Genomic DNA, 26,306 nt, shown 5'->3' on the forward strand with positions numbered 1-26,306 from the left:
GTAAGAACACAAAGCTAATGGCATTCTGTTATTATATCGTGTGCCGTTGGGTCCACCAAGGGTACATATGTCATACATGTTTGTGGGTTTATACACAACATACGGTGGCAATACAGTTCCTGGATCTGGATACGGTTGAGTCGGCAGCTTCAACTAACAAAAGTCGTACTATCGCCAACTTTGGTGGAATTACTTAGGTCAGGTCGAAATGTGCGCGCGATTAATGTGAGAGTTCCATTAGCTGCTCCAGCAGACCAGCAAACATCAAGGAGGTTGCCGATTTGGTATGATTCTTTTTGGTAAGTTTGTGACTTCTTGACTTGTGTCCACAGAGTTAGGATCTCGAGATCCTGACTTTGTGACTTGGAACTTGTGTTACAAGTGCCATCATTTAATAACTATTATCATGGCACTTGTAAGTTGTAACACAAGCTCTAAGTCAAGAAGTCACAAACTTGTGCGTGTGTGTGTGAGTTCGTGACTTTAAGTCACGAAAATATGATCTCGAGATGACAAAGGTGGATGGTCAAACTGGCTAAGTCAGGAACACAAGAAGTTGCAATCACAATTTGTATTCAATATTTTTTTTCAAACTAGGAGAATGGTGAGCTTAGCAGTGCTGATGATATCACACCACAAAGTAAGCGTCAGAGAGTGACTGTCAGAGGTAGAGCTTCACGCAGCCTTGATAGCAGTACTCCAGCGGATTACCCTCAAAGGTAAAACTTAGGCCTGGAAAAAGTTGGCAATTTGGCAATCTCGTTGCCGGGAAATTTAGTAATTTGGAGGAAAATTTTGATTTTCTTGATAAAGAAATACATACGAAATGGTGGAAAATCCTGCTAAGTTGGGGGAAATAGATTTCTCTTGCTGGGAAATAAACATATTTTCCGGGCCTGGTAAAACTTGAAATAAATTTTAGATTTTATTTACGCAACATTTGGTCTACAATCCCAAGTTAGACTAAAATGTTTTTTACTGCAAGTTGAACAACAATAAGTTCATCAAAATTAACTGTATACTGCAATATTGTTATTGGTGCTTTGCTATACATAGGCTGTGAATGGGTGATCTTTAGGCATAACCATTGTAAAAATGCAAATGATTCAAGTTGATTTGAAACCACTTGCCAGGCAGGTGCCCAGGGCCTCGGATTCGACGAGAATCACAGAATCGATTCTCGTAATGATTCTCGTAGCATTTGTTAAATATGAGATCCAATTTCTTTCATTGAATCATTAAAGTGACTTGGATGGTTTTGATTCTCGCAAACTGGCATGAAATCTAGGCCCTGGGTGCCATCAGTTAAAATGAATAATGTAAAATCAAATTTATTGACATTTTGAGCAAGTTTGGTACCAATATTCAGACTTATCTCAGGAGAACTCTTCTGGGCAGGTTAGAAACAAATGATAATATCTTAAATAACCCAAGCCTCCATCCTTATTCTATCAGGAGTCGATCTCGGCATCTTAATGACGAGACCCCTATTGGGGTGTCATCAATGAGTCCTAGAAGAACAAGATCCAAGGACTCTGGCAAGAAATACCTCAATAACAACCGCTACAGAAAAGATGAAGATGAAGACGATGAGGATAACGAAATACCGCGAAGCCCAAGGACAAGAAAAATTCCTTCCCGGTTTCGAGAAGATGAAGATAATGAGGTCATAACACAGACCAGTAGGCAGTTCAAAACTGGTAGAAGAAGCAAGCAGCTGAAAGTGGAGGAGGAGGATGGAGAAGAGGAGAAAGACAATGATGAGGAAGAGGACGACGAGGAAGATGATGAAATCGAAATTAAGCCAAGGAAGAAACCTGGGAGGAAACCGGGGTGGAAAGCTGGAAAAAAGCGTAGAACATATACCGAGGATATGGATAGGGAGAGTGATGATCAGTACGATCAGGATTACCAAGCAGCTCCTCGACGTAGCAGCAGAGAGCGGAAAATGATCTACGCCACAATGAACCAAACTCTGATAGGGAACTGCTATTCAAGTAAGTGGATCATACTGTATTAAGATTTCATTTTTAGAACTTGCAGATCTCTGAAAGTGGAGATGTATAGATGAGCTGACCTCAATGTTTATCAACAAATGCAAGGGACTGGTATATTTTTATGCTTGAGTGAACCGCATACAACCACTAGTTCAATAGCCTTATTGTGATGTGGCGGTGGTTTTAAAAACACAAGCCCTAATCAAAATATGATGCGCACACATACTGCCAGGCAAAAAACAATGGAAATTGTGATGATGCGTGCGCATACTGCCAGGCATTGATGTCAGAAGTCAACTCATCTATAGAGTAGAGTATATTAACCAAAATAAACCAAAATGGAAATGTCAAATAGGCTTTCTATGAAGTTGGTTATACCATAACCACTCGGTTAATGGAACAAATTACGGTAATAAATAAAGGCAAAAGAGTGAAATTAAGGAATTTTATAATCTGTTTTCAATCTCATCTCAAAGAGCGAATTCAAATAATCTTATTTTGAATTTGTTATTTTAATAATTGTACACAGCTGACCTTTTATTGAGTGGTGGTGCAGATGTTAGTCCTCCAGTGTCCTCATCTAGAAGAATGAAGAAACAAACTAAAAAACAAAATGAAGAAGAGGAGGAGAACCTGGAAGAAGACACCAAAAGTACCAAAAGTGATGTGAGTAATATAGTTTAATGTACAAAACTGTTTTTAAATTGACTGTAGCAGTAATAAATAAGTAATTGGCAATCTTGTGATGCCACCAATGACGCTTTCTGTTAAGCTTTGAGCACCGTACATCCAAGCGGAATGTTACAATAGTGTATGGCTTTACTCCGCTATTGTTTGATGTCACAGGTGTATTATACTAATTACTAGATTGCTGTAGTAATTTAACGTCCTGTATGTCTAGAGAAGATTTGCATTCAGCCCCAGGTTTACTTGTAATACATAAATGGGAATCCCAAAAGCATTTATATTTCTGTAAACCAGAACATTGAAAATTTAGGTCAACAGAAAATGTTTGTGGTAAACATGTGGTTTGTGGACAACATGCTTTTCTTAGCCCCAGGTGAATATATTGTAATTTTGACATTCAAATCACTTGTGCAAAGATGATGTTTCGTTGACTGTCTCCAATGTTTTTGAACATCAGTGGGAATGTCACTGGGTGCAGCATCATATTACAAAGTTTCACACTAACTCACTGGGTGCAGCATCATATATATTACAAAGTTTCACACTAACTCACACTGTTACTAGTGTGATTGTGTGATTAGAGTGAAACAAGAGTTAGTGTTCATGTGTGCTACTTTTTAGTGTGTAGAACAGTGTCTTGACATATTGACATCACAGATTATAATACCTCGGGGGAGGGTACATGTACTTAAGACCAAAAGCACTAACAGTATAGTATAGCACCTGCCCCCTACTTACAATAAGCTTCATGTTGAATGAAATTCTGAATACTCTTCTATAATGTGTTGTCTATCAGACTCACCATTGAGTTTTATACTCCTCCATAATGTGTTGTCTATCTGACTCACCATTGAGTTTCATGAATATCATTTTAATCATACAGAGAAGCACCCTTGACATGTATTCAAGAATAAAAAACAGAAGGATTTCTCAACAGAAAGCAGAAGAGGAACGACAGAAACAAGAAGAGGAGGGGGATGATGATGATAGTGATTCGGATGATAGTGATGGTAAGGGTTGTTATAAATGCACTGCAATGAAATTTTAATTAATTTCATTTGAATAAACACAGCTGCCAACAGATGTATGTTATCTTATATAGTACAACGCGAACACACTACCGTGGATACAATAATGAAAATATTAACCAATCATGAGTGAGTTGGCATGGTTGGATTCACTTCCACGTTATGCATTTTATACACGGGTGTTCATCACACAGTGTATGCAGAGAAACTTCACACTGTTGACAGCTGTGTTCATTCAATGAAATTTCTGCTGTTTTTTGGTATAGTTTGGTCATAAAAGCCACAATATATTCAAGGGTAGACATAAGGAGTAAAACAAGCTGGCCCTTTGGGCTAGCCTGGAATGTTTCCAGCTGTCCCAAGGGCAAATCCACTGGCCCAGAATTTGTTCGGCATTTTTTTGCGGATCAATCTATATAATGGCTTGTATAAAGTTAACAAGTTCAGTCTAGGCCTGGCTTAAACAGGGAATTGGGTATTATTCACCTTAAATATTAGGGGTCCCGCTATTGCTTAATTGCGACAAACCTCCCGCTTCAGATTAAAAATAGAATGTAAACAAAAGTCGGGATTGTCACCAAAGCACAAACCATGATCGATTACGCTAAATTTGATAACTTTTTCCAATTAAAAGTCTTTCCCTGGAGTACATCTTGTCAAATCTATGTTGATTTTGTTTCATTAGATTCCGATTCAGATGACACCACATCGTCAGAAGAGGAGAGTTCAGACGAAGAGGAGACGAGGAAAAACTACTCCCTGCGTCGTCAGAGAAGACCACCAGACAGATTTGAAGCCACCATAGAAGGTAATTGTGAACTTTGATTTGGTGAAGAGTCTTACTACCGGTAGTGTCATTTACCAATCAGTGTATCACTTTGCATGTACTTGTTTGTGTGTGTGTGGTTGGGGGGGTGTTGAGGTGTGTGCGAGTGAGATTTGAAGCCACCAATCCACCATAGAAGGTAATTGAAAAATTTGAGGCTGTGGAAACTCACTGGAGAGTCGTATGTTATTTTGCAATCAATCAGCAATCAGCATATCACTGTGTGTGTGGAGGGGGGGGGGGGTGTTTTTTGTGTGTCACTGCAAGTGTAAGATTTGAAGCTACCAACCCACCATAGAAGGTAATTGAGAAATTTGAGGCTGTGGAAACTCACTGGAGAGTCGTATGTTATTTTGCAATCAATCAGCAATCAGCATATCACTGTGTGTGTGGAGGGGGGGGGGGTGTTTTTTGTGTGTCACTGCAAGTGTAAGATTTGAAGCTACCAACCCACCATAGAAGGTAATTGAGAAATTTGAGGCTGTGGAAACTCACTGGAGAGTCGTATGTTATTTTGCAATCAATCAGCAATCAGCATATCACTGTGTGTGTGGAGGGGGGGGTGTTTTTGTGTGTCACTGCAAGTGTAAGATTTGAAGCTACCAACCCACCATAGAAGGTAATTGAGAAATTTGAGGCTGTGGAAACTCACTGGAGAGTCGTATGTTATTTTGCAATCAATCAGCAATCAGCATATCACTGTGTGTGTGGAGGGGGGGGTGTTTTTGTGTGTCACTGCAAGTGTAAGATTTGAAGCTACCAACCCACCATAGAAGGTAATTGAGAAATTTGAGGCTGTGGAGACTCACTGGAGAGTCGTATGTTATTTTGCAATCAATCAGCAATCAGCATATCACTGTGTGTGTGGAGGGGGGGGGGGGGTTTTTGTGTGTCACTGCAAGTGTAAGATTTGAAGCTACCAACCCACCATTTAGAAGGTAATTGAGAAATTTGAGGCTGTGGAGACTCACTGGAGAGTCGTATGTTATTTTGCAATCAATCAGCAATCAGCATATCACTGTGTGTGTGGAGGGGGGGTGTTTTTGTGTGTCACTGCAAGTGTAAGATTTGAAGCTACCAACCCACCATAGAAGGTAATTGAGAAATTTGAGGCTGTGGAGACTCACTGGAGAGTCGTATGTTATTTTGCAAGCAATCAGCATATCACTGTGTGTGTGGAGGGGGGGGGGGTGTTTTTTGTGTGTCACTGCAAGTGTAAGATTTGAAGCTACCAACCCACCATAGAAGGTAATTGAGAAATTTGAGGCTGTGGAGACTCACTGGAGAGTCGTATGTTATTTTGCAATCAATCAGCAATCAGCATATCACTGTGTGTGTGGAGGGGGGGGGGGGGTTTTTTGTGTGTCACTGCAAGTGTAAGATTTGAAGCTACCAACCCACCATAGAAGGTAATTGAGAAATTTGAGGCTGTGGAAACTCACTGGAGAGTCGTATGTTATTTTGCAATCAATCAGCAATCAGCATATCACTGTGTGTGTGGAGGGGGGGTTTTTGTGTGTCACTGCAAGTGTAAGATTTGAAGCTACCAACCCACCATAGAAGGTAATTGAGAAATTTGAGGCTGTGGAAACTCACTGGAGAGTCGTATGTTATTTTGCAATCAATCAGCAATCAGCATATCACTGTGTGTGTGGAGGGGGGGGGGGGTTTTTTGTGTGTCACTGCAAGTGTAAGATTTGAAGCTACCAACCCACCATAGAAGGTAATTGAGAAATTTGAGGCTGTGGAGACTCACTGGAGAGTCGTATGTTATTTTGCAATCAATCAGCAATCAGCATATCACTGTGTGTGTGGGGGGGGGGTGTTTTTGTGTGTCACTGCAAGTGTAAGATTTGAAGCTACCAACCCACCATAGAAGGTAATTGAGAAATTTGAGGCTGTGGAAACTCACTGGAGAGTCGTATGTTATTTTGCAATCAATCAGCAATCAGCATATCACTGTGTGTGTGGAGGGGGGTGTTTTTGTGTGTCACTGCAAGTGTAAGATTTGAAGCTACCAACCCACCATAGAAGGTAATTGAGAAATTTGAGGCTGTGGAAACTCACTGGAGAGTCGTATGTTATTTTGCAATCAATCAGCAATCAGCATATCACTGTGTGTGTGGAGGGGGGTGTTTTTGTGTGTCACTGCAAGTGTAAGATTTGAAGCTACCAACCCACCATAGAAGGTAATTGAGAAATTTGAGGCTGTGGAAACTCACTGGAGAGTCGTATGTTATTTTGCAATCAATCAGCAATCAGCATATCACTGTGTGTGTGGAGGGGGGGGTGTTTTTGTGTGTCACTGCAAGTGTAAGATTTGAAGCTACCAACCCACCATAGAAGGTAATTGAGAAATTTGAGGCTGTGGAAACTCACTGGAGAGTCGTATGTTATTTTGCAATCAATCAGCAATCAGCATATCACTGTGTGTGTGGAGGGGGGGGGGGTGTTTTTTGTGTGTCACTGCAAGTGTAAGATTTGAAGCTACCAACCCACCATAGAAGGTAATTGAGAAATTTGAGGCTGTGGAAACTCACTGGAGAGTCGTATGTTATTTTCCAATCAATCAGCATATCACTGTGTGTGGGGGGGGATGGGGGAGGGTATGTGAAGCATGTGTTCAAATGTGGGGAAAATTATCAGGAATTAATTGAATGAATCAATATACATTTGTTCAAAGGAGGGAAATCAACATTGCATAATGGAAATATGAAGTTCCTGTCAAATGTATTGATGAAACCCTTCCCTTTTGACCTTAATTGATTTCATTCCCATATAAACTGTGCTGTTAATGTTATGTTTCTTCATCAGAACGTATTCCAAGAAGAGCTCTGAGGGACAGTTTGTTTGACCAAGCGCTGTCGCCACTGCGAAATCGTTTGAATAAACACACTAGTAATCTGACACCCATTAGGAGTCCTCACTTCAGTAGAAGGTACGTACTCGGAGGGCCAGGGTTCAATCCAGTTTATTGCTATTCCAGAGATGCCAACCCTCCCTATTTTAGAGGGAGGCTCCCTATTTTTGTAAACATTTTTGACACCCAAATTTGGCAACCTCCTTATTTCTGACAAGTTATGTGCCATTGAAGTTGAATGTAATTTTGAAAACCTCCCTGATTTTTGTTTGAATCCTCCCTATTTTCTGGATGTTAATGTTGGCATCTCTGCTATACACAAGATAATTTCTTGCAGCTATATCAAGAGCTTTTACATTATGTACAAAGAGTTTGAGTTCCTAATATTTTTTCTTCATAAATTACAGATCAAGAAAGCATGCTGCCCACCACAGTTCCTCAACAAGTTCAGATTCCGACGATGAGAGGAAATTTGAGAGAAGAAAAAAGAAAAGCATGGCCAAATCAAGAATGAGGTAAAAATTAGGAAATATCTAGGAATTCAGTGCCCTTGAAATTTTGAATCTTGAGGCCTGATAAGCAGAGATTTGGGCTCGATTGAAGGATACCAAATTGTGCACCAAAGGCAGGCGAAGACCTGTGAAAATCAAATATTAATCATGAATAAATTAAATTGTATCTCAACAAAAAATGAAATTTTCAACTCAATATCTTACAAGCAAAATATCGCACAAGGAAAGTTTAAAACAAGCACACCTTTGTTTTCACATTTTGTCTTTACTACCTTTTATTTTTGTCTTATTTTTTCCATGTTTGAACTTTATGCATAAAAGAAATGCATTGACAATTTTAAATATTTGCACATCCAAATTTAAACCTTCAGAATGAATCTGAACAAGTTTTGTTCTCTGTTCATCAGAATAAAATAGTGTGTTTGCCATGCTATGGCTGGGCCTACACAATATGTCCCGCTAAAAGGACAGTGACTGTAACGGTGGTAATGAACTTTGCATAATATAACGTAAACAGCTTGCTCAGGAATGTGCAGTAAGTACTTCAGTTGCGAACATTCACAGGAGTACTAGGAGAGGGTACATAGACCATGTATGTCATGAAAAGGAAATTTATATTTTTGTTAAAATAAACTTGGATTTTTTTTAATGTGTGCATGTGACATTTTTTGGATACCCAGTACTTAATATGTTTCTTTATAATTTGTTTGCCCAAAGATGTCTTCCAATGAATCTGAATGCGGAAGATGTAGCGTCAGGCGTGATAAGGGATCGTCAAAGAATAGGCAGTAGCTTGGCAGATGTAGATCCTATGACTATTGACACTAATGTAAGTTAACCAGTAAATTTATCTCTCTTCAAATTAAGCTCTTCAGTTTTAAACTACCGTATATTGATCCTTGACAAAGATGCTACTTCCTGCTCAAGGCAATGGGATGCGCAGTAACTAATCTTTAGGGCAGGTGTCGGCACCGTTTTTTGATGTCGACATATTTTGTATCTTGACGTCGACAGAGTGTATACATACATTTGGGTTCCGAAAAAATACCGGGACTTTTTTGTCATGATTTTAGGAATATTTAAAAAAATTTAACCTAAAAATATCTAGAAACACCTTCGCAATTTCAGCAAATTTCCAAGATGGCTGTCTTCATAGCGAGCATGTAGCGATGAAGTGTACAATTTACACTGGAAAACAAGGCATAATACTGCCAAAAGTATGCCCCCTGAAGGCAAATAACATGAAAAATTGGCAAAATAGTAGGTAAAAGATAAGATTTGGCATTGCATTTTGTTGAAAATACATTGGAAATGGCCAATATTTTGAGTGAAAATGAGCTTGCCTGACGAGCTTATGTTGACATAATTCACTTTGTCAACAGGATTCCGACAGAGGACCTGTCGACACCGGCCTTACTAATCTTTCCCTCAAGATGACCGAAAGATGTAAAAATTCATTCCTCGACTAGGAATTGAACCTGAGCCATCGGCCTTGATAGCTCAGTGGTTAGAGTGTTGCTTAATAGACGGGAGGTCCCAGGTTCAATTCCCAGTTGTTTCATTTCTAGGTCATCTCCCCGAGGGAAAGATGGAATATTGATTCTTGTATTGTAGTTGACTCCCCCCTTAATTAAGGTTGGAAATAAGCATGCTAGAGAAGTAACCAGAATTTTCATTTTTTCCGAAATAATGAACATCGAGCATAATGAATAAAATATGCATAATCAATGAACAAATAAGCACAATCAATGCAGGAGAACTTTCCCTTTAAAAGTAATTTCTTGGTCATGTTTGAACATCCTATCTAAACAATAATGCTTTGTTTATATTGCAATTTTATGGATGTAAATTTTATCTTGTGCCAGTGATTGGCAAATAGTAAAAGTTAACCAGCTATAACAAAAAGAGGTAAATGACTTGTGTGTATAGAAGATGCAACCTTTTACCATTTTACGGCCGCACATACTTTAAAATGTGTTGCTAGGTACTATACTTGCAAACAAAGCATACTGATAATACTTAGGCCTAAAAAAAAAAAATTGTTTTATTGGCGTAACATGAAAAAAAAAAATTAGGGTAGGTCGGTCAGCAATTTTTTATTTTTATTTTTTTACACACATTTTAAGCTGAAAATCACACATTTTTCTTCTTTTTTAAAATTTTAATTAAAAAAAAAAATTATACATTTTTGCAAAAAATAAAAAAAAGTTTAGGGTCGGGCCTATTTTTAGGGTCGGTCGGGTTACGCCAATCAAACAATTTTTTTATGAGGCCTTATCAAAGTCTACGGCCGCATATTAATAATTTATCTTTATATTTCTAGGTTACATTTGAAAGTGTGGGCGGTCTTGGTCGTCATCTGCATTCCCTCAAAGAAATGATAGTCTTTCCACTACTTTATCCCGAAGTATTCGAACGTTTCAAAATCACTCCACCTAGAGGTGTGCTCTTCCACGGACCGCCAGGAACGGGCAAGACATTAGTAGCGAGGGCGCTTGCCAATGAATGTCGACAAGGAGAGAAAAGAGTGGCGTTCTTCATGAGAAAAGGGGCCGATTGCTTGAGTAAATGGGTTGGTGAATCAGAGAGGCAATTGAGGCTTCTGTTTGATCAGGTAAGTTGTCAAGTCATGTAGTTACTTGAGTAGTGGAGTATATGAAATGATGAAAACCATGCAAAGATTTGCAAAAAATGTAATTTCTAGTATTGATAATAGTATTCCTGGTACCTTGAATTGAAAACTTGGTCCTTTGTAAACTTTGAACATGGATTGAAATTGTTTTAGAACAGTCGTATCCAAGTTCAAAGTACAGGTCTAAGGCTTAATGTGTACTCGGATTGGCCAGTGTCTTTTTTGCATGATTTAATTTCAATATTTGATGTCCTCTGTGTAATGAATCAGTTATCTTCAAGACTTAGGTAATATTGCTGTTACTCTGAAGCAGGGGTAGCGTTAACCCCCGATCGGGGGTGAATGACCCCCTAATTTAAAAAAAAAAAAAATATTAATTTTTCACCCTCCATATATTGGGAATGTGCAAGCTCGGGGGTGAACTCTGACCCTCTACTTTTGGACCTTACTCCTACCCCTGACTACACTGCAAAATATTTTTCACACCCGAGATTTAATTTTCACCCCATTTATTTGGATTTTCTGCAAGCTCGGGAGTGAAAAACACGGGAAAACAACCCCCTACTTTCGGGCCTTAATGCTACCCCTGCTCTGAAGGCACAAGCTTCCTTTTTGTCACTGAGAAAACTGTTGTGTCAGAAATTCACAAATGCATGGACCTCTGACCTTTGCCCCAATGCTAATCCTGACCCTAACTAAAACCTTAACCCGAATTAATACCTTTTAAATAGTAGATATATCAGCTAGTCACTTTTCCGAAAGAGGGAGCAAAGTGCATCATCAAAAATGCTGGTAGTGACTGCAATGTGCAACATAATCCAACATTGCCATTACCAAGATGGGTATATCCTAACATTTTCAACTAGTTTCACATCTTCCATTTTATATAACAAATTTTAAATTTTGATTTTGTACAAATGTTAACAGGCATTCCAGATGCGTCCAGCCATTATCTTCTTTGACGAGATTGACGGCTTAGCTCCAGTGCGATCCAGTAGGCAGGATCAGATCCACAGCTCCATTGTATCAACGCTGTTGGCATTGATGGATGGTTTGGATAGTCGTGGAGAGATAGTTGTGATTGGTGCTACAAATCGTATTGATTCCATTGACCCCGCTCTCAGGAGACCAGGAAGATTTGACAGAGAGTTTCTATTTCCACTGCCATCTAGTACGGTAAGAAACATTACAAGTAATTTTAGATATTGCTATTTGAATCGAGTATCACATTGTACTGGCTTATGTAAGAAATGTCAATTTAGGGTAGTCAACTTTTTTCAGCGTATCAAGAGTGTGAGATTTTATGTGTCCAGGAATTGGATTATTCCATTTGAAATCCATACACCCTCTATGGAAGACATGACCTTTATCTCCCACATAGGGGTGTAGATTTCAAATGGATCCACTCATTCAGGTAACCCCAATTGAAATTCATACTCCCTGTGTGGAAGATTAATGTCACATATTCTATGGGGGAATGTATGCATTTCAAATCGAAAAACCCATTCTGTCTAAAAAGTTGCACCAAAGTAACTTTTCACTGGTTTGGAAAAAATGGAACTGAGAAACAGTTTGTTTGCAGTTGTTTGATAACAATTTGTACTCTACCATTTCAGTGCTGTAATGAATAACATTTTGTTGAAAAATGTAAGATTTTGGTCAAAGCTTACAATTATGATGGCTAAGATCACAGGCTTAAAAAATGGTGCAAAACTTGAGATCGTGAAGATCCTAGCGGAGGAGAGGGTGACTGCCATGACACTTGATCAAATATTATTTACATGGTGTCACTCTACAAATCTTATTGGAGTCCATTTAATCTACGTTTTTCTCTCCATAGGCTCGAAAGAGTATCCTGACAATCCACACCAAAGACTGGAGCCCCAAACTCTCAGAGACATTCATCGGTGAGGTAGCAGAGAAATGTGTGGGTAAGTGAAATCTATACACACGTATAAATTGCTTTGTACTAGTTCTGAAAAGTTTTAGACTATAGAAGTACAAACCAAATCTGTGGCATTGGGGGTCGAAAAACGCGACACGTAAAGAGCGTGGAGTGCTCGGCAAGTACAAATCGCGCAGCAGTTGGCGAGCCAAAGAAGCATTTACACACGCATTGCACTGAAATAATTATTCTCATACCTCCAGTTTCCGAGGTCTATTTATTTGTACTTCTATGTGGATAGACTGTAGAGTTGATCCCAGAGATTGGGGCTTCACTCACTACACCTAACCTTCATGCTGACACCAACATGAATGACACAGAGAAGTGCATGTTGCACTGTACCTGTTTTATTGTTAATGTAAAAAGCACAAAAATAATCTTGTCATTGATTTGCGCTATGATTTCTCTTCAACAGGATATTGTGGAGCTGACATCAAGGCGCTGTGCACAGAGGCCGGCCTTTCAGCCCTCCGTCACCAGTACCCACAGATCTATGCATCCAAAGAAAAACTACAACTGGACCTCAGCCGTATCCAAGTCAGTGCCCGAGATTTCCAACATGCTATGCAAACTATCGTGCCTGCCGCTGGCGTGCCGTGGTCTCACCAGGGCGCTCACTTTCTTTTGTCATCAAACCGTTGCTGCAGAATCAATTCAATACTGCTCTGGAGGTTATCAAACGGCTGATACCAACAGCTTTATATTCTACCTCCAAACATGAAGGACCAGGTAAGGTTTACACAATTGAGGAAGCCCCACCAGAGCAGTTCTTCTGGGGTGAACCAAACCTGCCTGGTTATCAAATTAATCAGTGATAAGGTTATCTCTGAATTTAACAGGTGGTAATTGATGTTTTAATGTTATTGCACCAATTAGCACCTGTCAAATTCAGAGATTAATTTGATAACCAGGCAGGTTTGGTTCAGCCCAGAAGAACTGCTCAGGCTGGGCTTCCTCTTTAAGATAAAAAGGCAATGTGTGAGCAACTACATCCACAACAACTTAGTAAATGGTAAATGTCTGTATAACAGTAACTTTTGCTGCAGGTAATCAACATCGTTTGTGAGATGCCTAGAATTCTAAGACAATTTATACCGAGTGTGGAAGTGAAATTAGACAAGTCTATTATATTTTGATACTTTTCACGACCTTTGTTTGGGTCTCAACCTTCATTTTGGTCTCGGTATACAAATACATGTATACAAAAAAAATTCAGATTAACTACAACCATGGCCAAAATGTGTTGGGACACTTATGGAAAACGTACACTATATTATGACCTTATTTCCGTTATTATTAACGTGATAAAGTGGAGGTTTCTTTGGTGTCAAGCCTAAAGCCTTTCCTAACACCCCAACCCTCCCCCTTCCCACCAATCAATGTTGGGTGCCACAAGGCTTGTGTGACCAAAAAAGTCGGATTCAACATTGATCGGGGGGAGTGGGGGGCTTATTTACATTACCCTATTAAACCGTCCCAACACTAATGGCCAGCATTGTAGACTTGATAAATGAAAGATTTGAATTGAATTTTTTCACTTCAGAATTACAAATTAAAAAAATGGAACCACACCAAGCTAATAAGCTACATATCAATGCAAATACATGTCACATATACCTGTTGCTACATGTATATCCCTGTGTTTGGACAACAACATGTGCATCTTTGACAGATGGCTGACATCCTGAATCGATTGTCATACATTCAGTATTGATGGAATTGCCAATTCTATTAAATAGGTGACATCGGCCGGATTGCAAACCTCAGCAAATTAATTTCCGAAGTTTTTATTCAAAATTTACCAAGAAAATATTAATGTTTTTGTAAAAATCATCAAATTACTTGATTACCATATTTTTTTTTTTTTTGGTAGCTTTACCCACACACTTTATATTTTTTATATTTTGCTCCCATGCTTTTTAGAAACCCATCATTTGTACAGCAAAATTTTGACACCCCCCCTTTTTACCCATTTTGAATTTCAAACTCCCACGCTGTAGAAAGCAGGGTTCGGTTTTTGCCGGCAAAAACCTGTTTTTGTCGTTGCCACTTGGCAAAAACTGGCAAAACCTGTTTTTCCCAGTTTTTGCCCGGTTTAAACCAGCAAAAACTCACATATAGTCACTCAAATATTAAACAGTAACACAGAAAGCTCATAAACAGTAGCACACAACTTTAAGTGAATCATTCAACATATTTTTTGTCTCATCAAATCCTTAAAATGAAAAAGTTTTGAATTTGATATATGCCACATTTCGGTTAAGTTTTTACCATTTTTGCCGGCAAAATGGTTTTTGCCAAGCGGTTTTAACCGCGTTTTTTTTAACCTGCGGCAAAAACCTGCGAACTCTGGTAGAAAGCATGTTGGGAAAACAGTGTATGAATGTCCCTGAGGTCAAAAAGATCATGGACTATGTTGCATGTACACTTCATACACTAACATGGCAAGAAATGTTTTCATTATTCCTCCCTCCCTACAGAGAATTCTGATGCCAATAACATGGTGATGGATATGTTGAATGAGGATGATTTTAGCGAGGAGGAAGAGGATGCTCCATCTATCTTTGTCAACAACCCAACCAAGGGCACTGGACACAGGAGGAGGATCCTGTCAGAGTTGGATGGTGAAAGAAGCTCTAGACCTATACTCAACTTCACATGGTATGTGCTTTTATTTTTGGCACCATGGTATTTCTATTTGTTTTTAATTTTACCACCCCGGTAAAATATATTTGTCATTGAGAAGTACACTCTAGGGTTATATGTTTGACCAAAAATGCAAGATGGCAACTGCAAAATGCGCAATTTATGCCCCAAAATTGGCGAAAATTAAAAAAAAGGGCAGTAATTTTTTTTTGACGCCTAACCAAAACAAATACTCAAATAGCCGACCGGACTGTCATCAAAAATATACAAATATTGTCCTCATTCATTGTGACTATTTTTGCATTTTCTAAAAAATAATAACACATTGGTAACAAAAGTAATGTATATTAGAGGGCAAGGAATCCAGTTACTACACTGGAATTTCAGTGATTCAAGACAAACGGTACGTTAGTTAAGATAAGAAAAGAGGTACCGCTAGAAGGTACCTCATTTCTTAACATATATAATTTATGAATCACTTGTCTTGAATTGGATTCCTTGCCCCTATAATAATAATATACATAACTTTTGTGACCAGTGTGTAGTTATTTTTTGAGAAAAATGCAAAATTAGTCACAAAATTTATCAGGGATGCACTTGTAGTACCACCTTAAAAGGTCAATATACTGAAAGGTTTGAGTAGTAAATAAAGAATATTACTTGTGTTGTTGCTTGCATGTGCCAGAAAATGGACTGTTTTTGTAAATTCAGGCTGGAAAATCAGGTCAAATTTAAGCTTATTCAGTTGTAATGGTTGTCAAATTCTGCAACCATGCACCACAGATATATAGATTGCGTTTTCTCTCTAAGCCTAGTTATTATTTAGTTGAATCTGTTGAAAATATCAGCACTTAGAGTACAAGAAAGAGTATATATTATGCGCAGAGGGTAGCTACAGGAAATGTAATATTATCACAAATGTACTTGGAGGTATGATTAAATGTTATGAGGTTTTGCAAGCTTGAAAACTGCTCTTTTTACAGATTACAGGGATGCAATTTTACGATTTTGTCGTCTCACCTGTTAATTGTGCGGGAGCAGGGAGCACTGCTCCTAGGAAATGACAGTCAAAATTGAGGAAATGATGTCTTGAGAAGAAAAAAGAAAGAGAGGAAAAAAGAGGAAGGGAGAAGAAAAAGAAAAGAAGAGAGGAAGAAAAAAAAAGACAGAAAAAAAAGAGTAGGCAATGGAGAAGTGAGGTAGAAGATGACGAAGACATATCTCAGCAAAAGATATCAAGATAATAGGTGAGGGCTGTGAGGCAGTGAAGTTACTGAATGGAAGAGAGGAAATTTCAAGATACTGGTTGTGCAAAATTTTGAGGAATTCACATGATTGTTCAAGAAATAAGAGCCTTAAAAGAGGAAGGTGTTGGTGATAGAATATGGAAATGGGTATACATTACAATGCGTATTTGAGGAAATTTACAATTCATCTCCAGAGGAGGTATTCAATGTGAAAAAAAGGAGTTGTGTGAAGGCAGGTGGAAATAGGCACATATCTGAGGAAATTTATACTGAGGCGGCAGTGGGGATGTTATAGAAAGAAAAGTCATATATGAAAAGGAAATTCAGTGTATCAATACTAAGAAATCAGAAGTTTGAAAGGGTGCTTGAGGCAAAGAAGTGTCCCTGATAAAAAGTAAAGAAGAAAATGAAGGGGGAAAGGAGCCTGTGTCCCACCAAAATTCACCCCAATCATGTGGCCAAACTAGTGTAAAATATCAAATTTTGTGTACATTTTTCCCACTAAAGCCCTTTTTTAGAAGTTCAAAGACTTTACGTATGAACCTCTCTAAAAAACATGCCACGTTACCATTCACATCTTTGATTATCTTTCGAAGTGCAGAATAAAGCTATTTTATGTCTGGTATGATTGAAGAAATCACAATGCAATTTGCATCCCTGCACCTGTACAAAATTATTTGAATCACACACCCTGAATTTTGTGGGAAAATATATTCATAAACTTAATTGATTGGTTCACCATCTTTTTCAGTGCTGCATATAACAAGCCAAGTACTCACAGGCCACGCCTTTTACTAGCAGGAATTCAGGGTCAAGGTCAGAGTTCACATTTAGCTCCGGCCATTCTACATCACCTTGAGAGGTTACCAGTACACTGCTTAGATCTTGCTGCACTCTATGCAGTCAGTGCTAAGTCACCCGAAGAATCATGCGCTCAGGTAAGGGTTTTGAGGAGATTTCTGTAGTGATATTATATTCCTTGTCATTGTTGTTATGTTGATGAACTCTCACAATGATTGTGTGTTTGATAAGCCCTTTCGCAATTTCGGAAATCTCGGACTGCGGATGCGCTAAATTCCTTGCTTGGAAGATAAACATTGAGAACTCATTACAGTATTTTAATGCGGGCAAACTTTGCACTTGGTAAGAAACACTTCCTACATGTGCTCTCAATAATTTTGGGTCTTGATGTCATCTGAACACTTGCATTTAAGACAAAGGAAAGTATTGATGAGCTAGCTAGAAACTGCTAGAGTGAAAACTGGAATGTAAAATCATGGGGGAATCCCTTTCAGGTGCGGTTCATCACACGCATCGTCAATGGAGGAGGTTCGGTTGTCATCTTGCAGAATGACCCGGATGTTGACGCGCAGTTCATGTGCAGTTCAATTTCCGAAATTGTGAAAGGGCTCATTGTGTGTGAAGTTAAGTATGTCAAACGCCACTTCATGTTTGTGGAAAGAGATTCAATAAATTAAATAATTGATGACAAGAAAGGGGATAGAGAGTGCGATAGCATGACTAATCGATGGTAGTATTCGGGCAGTGGTTGTGCGATTTAATTATAAAAGAGCTATGGATTCAATAGATGTACATTTGAAAATCAGGTTATTTATTGATAATTATTAATATCAGTTGCAGTGATAAACTGATTACTTTCTTTGGTTGATCATATTGCATGTTATATGACACAAAGTAGTTAACACTTTATACAAATTCTCATGTGCTCAAGAGAAACGCCTTGTTCCATCATATGATGAACTGGTGGTAATAAGATGCTGGTCTTGTATGTTCTGTTACGATTATCGAATGGCAACATGGATAAACTAACCCTCATTTTATTTAATAGGTATTCCGTGAGGCTCAGCGTACCAGTCCAAGCATCATCTACGTACCTCATATCCGTGCATGGTGGGACGCTACAGGTGAAACAACCAGGGCAACATTCCTTACATTACTGCAGGATCTACCTCCTACTGCCCCCATATTAGTACTAGCTACAGGTGATACAACACTCAGGGATCTACCAATTGAGGTGAGTGTAGGGCTACTGCCCCCATATTAGTACTAGCTACAGGTGATACAACACTCAGGGATCTACCAATTGAGGTGAGTGTAGGGCTACTGCCCCCATATTAGTACTAGCTACAGGTGATACAACACTCAGGGATCTACCAATTGAGGTTAGTGTAGGCCCCTCTATCTTGAATCAGTATTATTGTACAATATATTAAAAATAATGATGATTGAAGTATATAATTATACCATCAGGGATGTAAATCTTCCGGAAATTTGGCAGCAAAAAAAATCCGGAAATGTAAAAAAAAAAATCTCATTTGTTGGAATTGGTTGACAATTCTTCATAAAAAGAGCCAACAACTTTTTTGTTAGGAGGGGGTGATACCCTGCAGCCTATTCCCTGGACAAATCCCCCTAAATGTTCAATACCGCATGCAAGCCCTCAACCACCTATCAAGGACCAGATGGATTTTGTTTCCAAAATGTGGTCAGACGGGAAGTTAAAATCATTGCTTCGCGAGTACATCTTTTTTTCTTTTAAACTTGATGTTTATGCAAATCCATGTGGATTTGCCTTGTAGATGGTTAGCAAGATTATTTGCGAGAATCGATTAGTAGATTCACATCAGATTTCAGATCCTGGATTTCTACCATATGTTTGACCGGAGTCTTGATATTTTGCTAGGAAAATATAAAGCAATCCTAAGAAAGAATACATAAACCATTCATTTATTATTAAAGGAAGAGAAAAAAGATAGAGAATTAAATCTGTAATAAAAAAAAATCCATCTTTATGTGTTTGTATTTTCAGCTGCAAGTGATATTTGGTTCCTACTATGGTGAGGTGATAACAATGAGACAGCCAAATGAAGAAGAAAGAAGAGAATTCTTTGAAGACCTCATACTGGTGCAAGCTGCTAAGGCACCCGTCAAGAAGAAGAGAGCAGGTAAGCTACTTTTATTCATATACTCGCATCAATCTACTCACAGTGATAGATGCATAATCACTCAGCATTTTGGTCACAGGATAGGAAAAAAGTAAAAAAGTTTCACTTTGAGAATGATATATCATAATCTTCGTTAATATTTATCATTATTTTCAGATCACAGAATGTTCAGGTGTGTACTAGTTCTCATTTACAGAATTTTGGCCATGATCAATGAATATGCCTGAGTTGCTCAACTTAATAGGTGTATCTAGGTGGAGCCCAAAAAATTGTATACTAGATAGCACCAAAGTGGATTTATATGGTGTTAAAAATGTCTAAAACCTAGGATTTTCCAGTGATTTTTCTGGACACCACACCAGCCAATACTCCTGGAGAACTGATTCTTTGAAACCCCCTTCATATAGTTTCTGGTGTATGGCAGTGACAATGCTGAAATATAGGTGAATGGTAAATCATGCTAGAGCAGCACTTGCTCAATTGCCGAAGTGCAATCTCATTTTAAATCTGTGAAGTAAAACTGTTGATCTAACCTTATATTTATGGACTCTTTATCCTTACTCCTCTTAACCTGATCAAACTTATAAAGTGGGTGAGTTGTGGTCCAAATTTATCATATAGAGGTACTTCAGACACCGATCACAGAGAATGTGAAAAGTGTACTGAATGAAGCCTCGGCGTTATGTGAAATGCACTAAACAATACTAACATAGTACAATGTGATGTATCACAGTTGGATTTGCAGTGTAACAACACACTAATCAATTCTCACAAAAATAACTTTTTTTTATAATTTGCACAAATGAAAGTTATTCACACAAACTAGGATTCTACATTCTACGGCAACTAAACTGCAATATTGATCACATAATTCAGGCCAACCTATTTTGACCAGAATTTGTTGAATAATTGTTTGTAATCTACTAATGAGATTCTAATTGGCCTTTTAAAATACTGTACCTCTTGAGTGTTTTGGCAAAGTACAGTTGTAGTGTGCGCTTGTAAAAGATAATACACATTTTATGGGAAATTATTAAAAATTGATATTTTTGACATTCAACAGTCGTCGAAGTAAACCGTCCATCTTATGAAAATTTGACCTTTCGTATTGAAGATAAATTCATATCGTCACCCTGCCTGCTATAATAATTGCCCAAGTCAATTCCGTGAACAAAGTACAAAAGATGGTTCAAGCATGCATGAGTTATGTAATCACCCTAATTATTTCTTATTATTCCATTTCATTTGTCTCATTATCACTTGCTCATGTGCAAAGATTGGTGAATAAATATTTTGTACTTTGTTCTCAAAATTACAAAACAATGACATGGGCAATTATTATTGTAGATGCCTGATGAATGACGATATAGGACATTCCTTGTAACACAGAGCCCTTCAATTTGGGCTTTTAGTCCAAAATTGCAGGAGGACCCTATTTTAGTCCCAATCTATGACAATCCAATATAGATAAACCCATATATGTAGCTATGCAGTGCCCAAACTATCCCAGTCTAGTGTTTGTCATTGACAATATATTGTATGTGATTGTATTCTACAGCTGAAGTAGCCCTTCAAGTGCTCGAACCAGCACCACCGCCTGAACCTAGAAAGTTGACACAGGTTGAGGAGAAAACACTCCAGGAGAAGGAAGAGAGAACGTTCCGAGAACTACGTCTATTCCTACGAGATGTCTTGTCACGGTTGGCCACCGAGAAGAAATTCAGAGTGTTTGCCAAACCTGTGGATCCTGAAGAGGTGAGAGGAAGCTAGAAAAGATTCTAGATTTACTTGATTGGTTGGTGATGGTAGTATTCGTTGTCGTAGTGCACGTTAGTAACCATTGGTTACTGCTCCAAGCCTTGGCCCATACACCTGTTCCGAATTTTGATATGCCATAGGCTTTGTGTTGTGATCATTTCGATCAGTGGTTCGTAACAAAGAAAGCGTGATCCAGTTGGCCTAGCAACGGTCATATTATAACGTGCACTACGACAGCGAATTGTGAAAGTAAAGGCATACAGATGTACAGGGTGTCCCAGAAAAAATTACCGGGCGAATAAATTTGGACGTAAGTCGAGAAATAGACATCAGAATCCAATCATTTAAAAATCAGCGTGTTGCCCATCTTATTCTGCATCTGATATGTGACCATCCAGCACAACTGAGCCCTGAAGTCGCCAATCAACATTTTTGAGATATTCAACCAAAATATTCTGCTTGAAATTAGCTTTAAAATGATGTATATCATGTCTATAGTACTTGACATTTAAGTAGTGAAAAATCAATAAAACAGTCAATAAATCCTTTGTTTCCTATTGTTTATTGTTAAGTTCAATGGAGCATATCTCAATAGTGGCACTGGCGACATCCGGGCTCAGTTGTGGTGGATGGTCACATATATGTCAATTTTACTGGAATCGGTTGACTGATTGCGAAGAAATGAGCAATTACATAACGCATGCGTCAATTCACTTCATTCCAAGTTTGAAAGAAAGATCATTCAACACAATGCGCACTTGTGGTTTAACTGTCAATGGGCTTCATAATTTGTTCTGTGAAATCCTTTTCGTTCTTTTTAAACATTCTATTTCTTGCAAAACATTTAATTAGGTTTTGTTCAAATTTGAAAACCTGCACGATATTGAAAATGCATGTAAGATGATGCTCGGTACTTGTAAACATCTTTTTTCGTTAATGTTGGTATCAATGTTGCATAAAGAATTATTGCATAAAGAATTCCAGCTGGCTTTAAAAATTACTACACACATTTATTATGTTTTTGGAATATTTCTAAGAAATTGTAATGGAAAATTTAAATCTTTTAAAACTTCAACATTAATGTTGCATGGTATCAAAAATCACACGTAAAGCTGTAAGCACTTGATCATTGTCATTCTTGGTTCTTTGGAAAGTTAAAACCTAAAGAATTAAAGTTGGAAAGCTTCCAATTGCAGGAATCAAAGTTTTCTCGGACAAACTGTTATTCATCTTCAGTGAAAGCATGAATAACATAAAACCGTCGGATTATAAAATATATAATGTGAACAAAATTGATTGAGATACACAATCTTAAGAAAGCGGTGTGCGAGTATGAAAAAGCGACTGTTGGTCAAACTTGGAATGAACTGCATTAATGCGCGCATTATGTAATCGTTAATTTCTTCGCAACCAGTTAACCGAACCAAAAATTTTTTTCACATGCGATGCGCAATAAAATAGGCTATGCGCTACATTTTAAATATTTTGACTATGTCTATTTCTCGACTTACGTTCAATTTTATTCACTCTGTAATTTTTTCTGGGACACCCTGTATGTGAAAGTGGAGATTGGGAGAATATGCACTATCATAGTACTCTCTGGTCCCAAGGTGCTGTGAAAGTGAGATGGCCCCTGGGGTGTATTTCACTAAACTTTAACCTAAGGACAGGGAAAATGTGTGATGCGCACAAAACGCTGACAATTGCGCATTTTGGGTATAATCACACATTTTAGGTGCGACCGCGAATTTTAAGATTTGCCCAAAATAACCATTTTTCAAGTACTCGTTTCCCCAAAACCTGAAGTTTTCACTAAAATCAAAGAATCCATAATGATCTGCAACGTAATCCATTTAAAAAAAAGTATAGAAAATAGGCCGTGCAAAAAAATTGCAAGAAAATATAGAACAACAACAGTAAAAATTTAAAGATTATTTGAGGAGAAAAATCACACATTTTGGTAAAAAATGCGCAAATTGCGCATTTTTGCACATTTTCAAAAACGGGTGCGCGCATTTTACTCTCATAAATAACGCATTTTCCCTATGCTTACTTTAACCCTTCATAACTCGTTGGTAAGTTATGAATACCCTTTTACTTTACGAAAAGTCCCTGAAGCAAATTTCTATTACTTACTTAAGGTATCGATTGTTAGTTGAAATGGATTGTATGATGCGTTTGTAACCAGTGTCCGAAATAAGGAAAATATGGAGGTTGTCCTGAGGACAACTAAAGCATAAATTCTGCTTGTCCTCAAAACATTTTGGTTGTCCCCAAAATCTGTCATATGTAAGAGGTAAAATATAGTGGTTGTCCATGTCCAGAGGATAAGTTCATATCTCAATATGGTTGTCCCCAGTGATTTATGGACAAGAGGATAAGTGCTTATTTCGAACACTGTTTGTAAGTTACCATTGATTTTGAGACAGACAAAGCTTCGTAAAATTGAGTGAAGGACCCCTGATCTGTCATGAACCTGTGCCTTACCTCCTTAGCAAAACCAGTTTTGACCATACATGTAGGTAAGCATAGGGAAAATGCACTATTTAGGTGAGTAAAATACGTGCACCCGTTTTTGAAAATGTGCAAAAATGTGCATTTTTTACCTAAATGTGTGATTTTTCTCCTCAAAAAGTTCAAATATATGCAATATTAAAAAAAAAATTACTGTTTTTCTTCTATATTTTCTTGCAAATTTTTGCGACGGCCTATTTTCTATACTTTTTTTTAAATGGATTACGTTGCAGATCATTACGGATTCTTTGATTTTAGTGAAAACTTCAGGTTTTTGGGAAATGAGTACTTTGGGTTATTTTGGGCAAATCTTAAAATTTGTGGTCGGACCTAAAATGCGCGATTATACCCAAAATGAGCAATTTTCAGTGTTTTTTGCGCATCACACATTTTCCCTGTCCTTTCATGTAGGGCTTCATAACCCCGAGGTATTTAAGGTAAAAACCCTGCAACTTGTGAATAATTTTCTTATATCTAATCTCCAGGTTCCCGATTACATAGATGTTGTGAGGAACCCCATGGATCTGTCTACCATGATGAATAAGATCAATATGCATAAGTACAGCAAAGCTAGGGAGTTCTTAGATGATATAGACCTCATCACCAGCAATGCACTGGAATATAACCCAGATAGGCATCCAGAAGGTAAGGAGATTTTGCAATCTGTTTTACCGTAACTATTATTGACACCAACAGTCCTCTTAGGGGGCTGGCATTTTCTTCGGAAGGGGGGGGTCCCAAAAATACAGGGGGGTCATAGAATTTTCAGACCAAAAATAGGGGGTTATAATTTTTTAACACCCAAAATATCAGCAAGCGATCTTGCCAAAGCATTCTTATAACTCCATAATCAAAATGTGCGTACAATCTATGCAAAATTTGTACGCTCCGAGCACCTTCGTTCCGGCAATGAATAATTTTTCTTGAGTCTGTGTAGTTGGAAGGGGGGGGGGGGTCATAAAATTTTTCGACCCGCGATAGGGGGGGTCGTAAAAAAATTTTGCCCGCGATAGGGGGTCATAAAAAAATTGACTCTGGTCACCGACATATTTGGGACCCCCCTTCCGAAGAAAATGCCAGCCCCCTTAGTCAGGCTGGCAATGGGTTATTCCAGTTGAAATCCATACACCCTATAGAAGACATGATCTTAATCTCCCACATAAAGGATGTAGATTTCAAATGGGAGTCACCCATTCAGGTAACCTAGCTCATTTGAAATTCACACTCCCTGTGTGGATGATCAAGGTAATGTCTTCCATAGGGGTTATGAATTTCAACTGGAACAGCCCAATTCTATTATAGATAGGCTGGTAATGCTATGGATCACACTGATCTTGAATTGTTACCTACTAAACAGGCAGATACTTATGAATTTTATATCCACCAGGCAAGCAAAGTTACCAGCTACTAAATTGAGATTTTATCATCGGATAAAAGTGATAAGAAAGCCAGAGATGTGTTTTGTTTAGATTGTGTGAAACAGATGTTGAAGCAGGGATGTCTACCAAGAGCGTATTCTGTTCTGTCGGCCACTTCAATACAAATTTTTGCCTCGGATATCCAAACTGCCGGAGCAATTTAAACTCGGAATTTGTAGTAAACATTTAACCTTAACGCCCCAGGTGCTTTTTTGGCGACTGGAAGAAAGAAAGAAGAGAAAACTTCTTTCTGGGGTGAGGCTTTGAACCAGGGACCCCTCGGGTGCCAGACACGCGCACGGGGCACACCTTACTACGTGGGTCTACCTTGGCTGGCCAAGCTTTCTGTGCCCATATGACTGTTTGCATGGTGCAATCGCATCACATGGGATACCTGTGTGTGCAGATGATTTGTGAATTAAGGTTTTTTGATACTTGGTATGGTGAGGGTCAATGATGGGTCATAGTCCATCTCTGGAGTCTTCAACAGTTTCTTGAACGTGAACAATTATGTTTACTTGTTTGTGGGTCAATTATTTCAGATCGCATCATCAGGAATAGAGCATGCGAGCTGAAGGACACTGCATATGCTATAGTACAGACAGAAATGGACTCTGAATTTGAGAAGTTATGTTTAGAAATTGAGGACTCTAGACACAGGAGAGGTAAGTTCCGTAAGGCCATAAAAATGGTTTGTCTCAAAGCTCACAAGTGGTTTGAAAACAAATGCGATTTTTATTTTTATTTTTTTAATTCCCGACTTTTTCCATGGTATTTGGAGAAAAAAATCTGATTTTCGCCGAATTTTTCTGGAAAAACTAAAAAAAAAAAAAAAAAAATTTAAATAAAAAAAATTCTGCATTTCTTTTTTTCCAAATCTCACGATTTTACAAATGCTGCTGAAGCTTTGAGACAAACCTTTTTTTTTGGCCTAATCATTAGTCAATAAAAATTGTTGCTTGTCCTTTCCATCTTAGTGGAAGACAGGATCAATCAGATTGTTTTCTAAAAAATGTTTGCAATTTCATAGCCAAAACATATGTATAGTACATGTACATGCACTTACACACTGAGATTTTTCATGGAAGAATTTCATTTTTGCTATAAACGTTCTTAAGATAAGTTAACTTTTTATCCAGCCAGCTGATCAAAATTAACAGGCATGAGAATTTTCAATAAATACGTCCTGAAGTTAGATGAAATTTCACATATTTGTAGGCCCTACAGTTTTTTTAACTTGAGAAAATCATCTCCCGACAAATATCACAGA

At 38.1% G+C, this 26,306-nt stretch overlaps 1 protein-coding gene across 1 annotated transcript in view; it reads left to right on the forward strand.

The window, feature by feature from the left end:
• LOC140148312 (ATPase family AAA domain-containing protein 2-like) overlaps positions 1–26,306 on the forward strand; it is a 40,591-nt gene that overhangs the window by 8,427 nt on the left and 5,858 nt on the right. Inside the window, 20 exon segments of the mRNA XM_072170218.1 lie at positions 598–719; positions 1,456–1,997; positions 2,527–2,663; positions 3,568–3,694; positions 4,398–4,520; positions 7,353–7,476; positions 7,806–7,913; positions 8,628–8,739; positions 10,234–10,524; positions 11,470–11,718; positions 12,383–12,473; positions 12,903–13,073; positions 13,076–13,216; positions 14,968–15,148; positions 17,132–17,318; positions 18,230–18,415; positions 19,211–19,346; positions 20,905–21,101; positions 24,104–24,263; positions 25,579–25,701. Coding sequence (XP_072026319.1) covers positions 598–719; positions 1,456–1,997; positions 2,527–2,663; positions 3,568–3,694; positions 4,398–4,520; positions 7,353–7,476; positions 7,806–7,913; positions 8,628–8,739; positions 10,234–10,524; positions 11,470–11,718; positions 12,383–12,473; positions 12,903–13,073; positions 13,076–13,216; positions 14,968–15,148; positions 17,132–17,318; positions 18,230–18,415; positions 19,211–19,346; positions 20,905–21,101; positions 24,104–24,263; positions 25,579–25,701 — 3,508 coding nt within the window.

The sequence above is a fragment of the Amphiura filiformis genome, chromosome 3 (assembly GCF_039555335.1).
Source record: "Amphiura filiformis chromosome 3, Afil_fr2py, whole genome shotgun sequence".
Lineage (NCBI taxonomy): Eukaryota > Metazoa > Echinodermata > Ophiuroidea > Amphilepidida > Amphiuridae > Amphiura > Amphiura filiformis.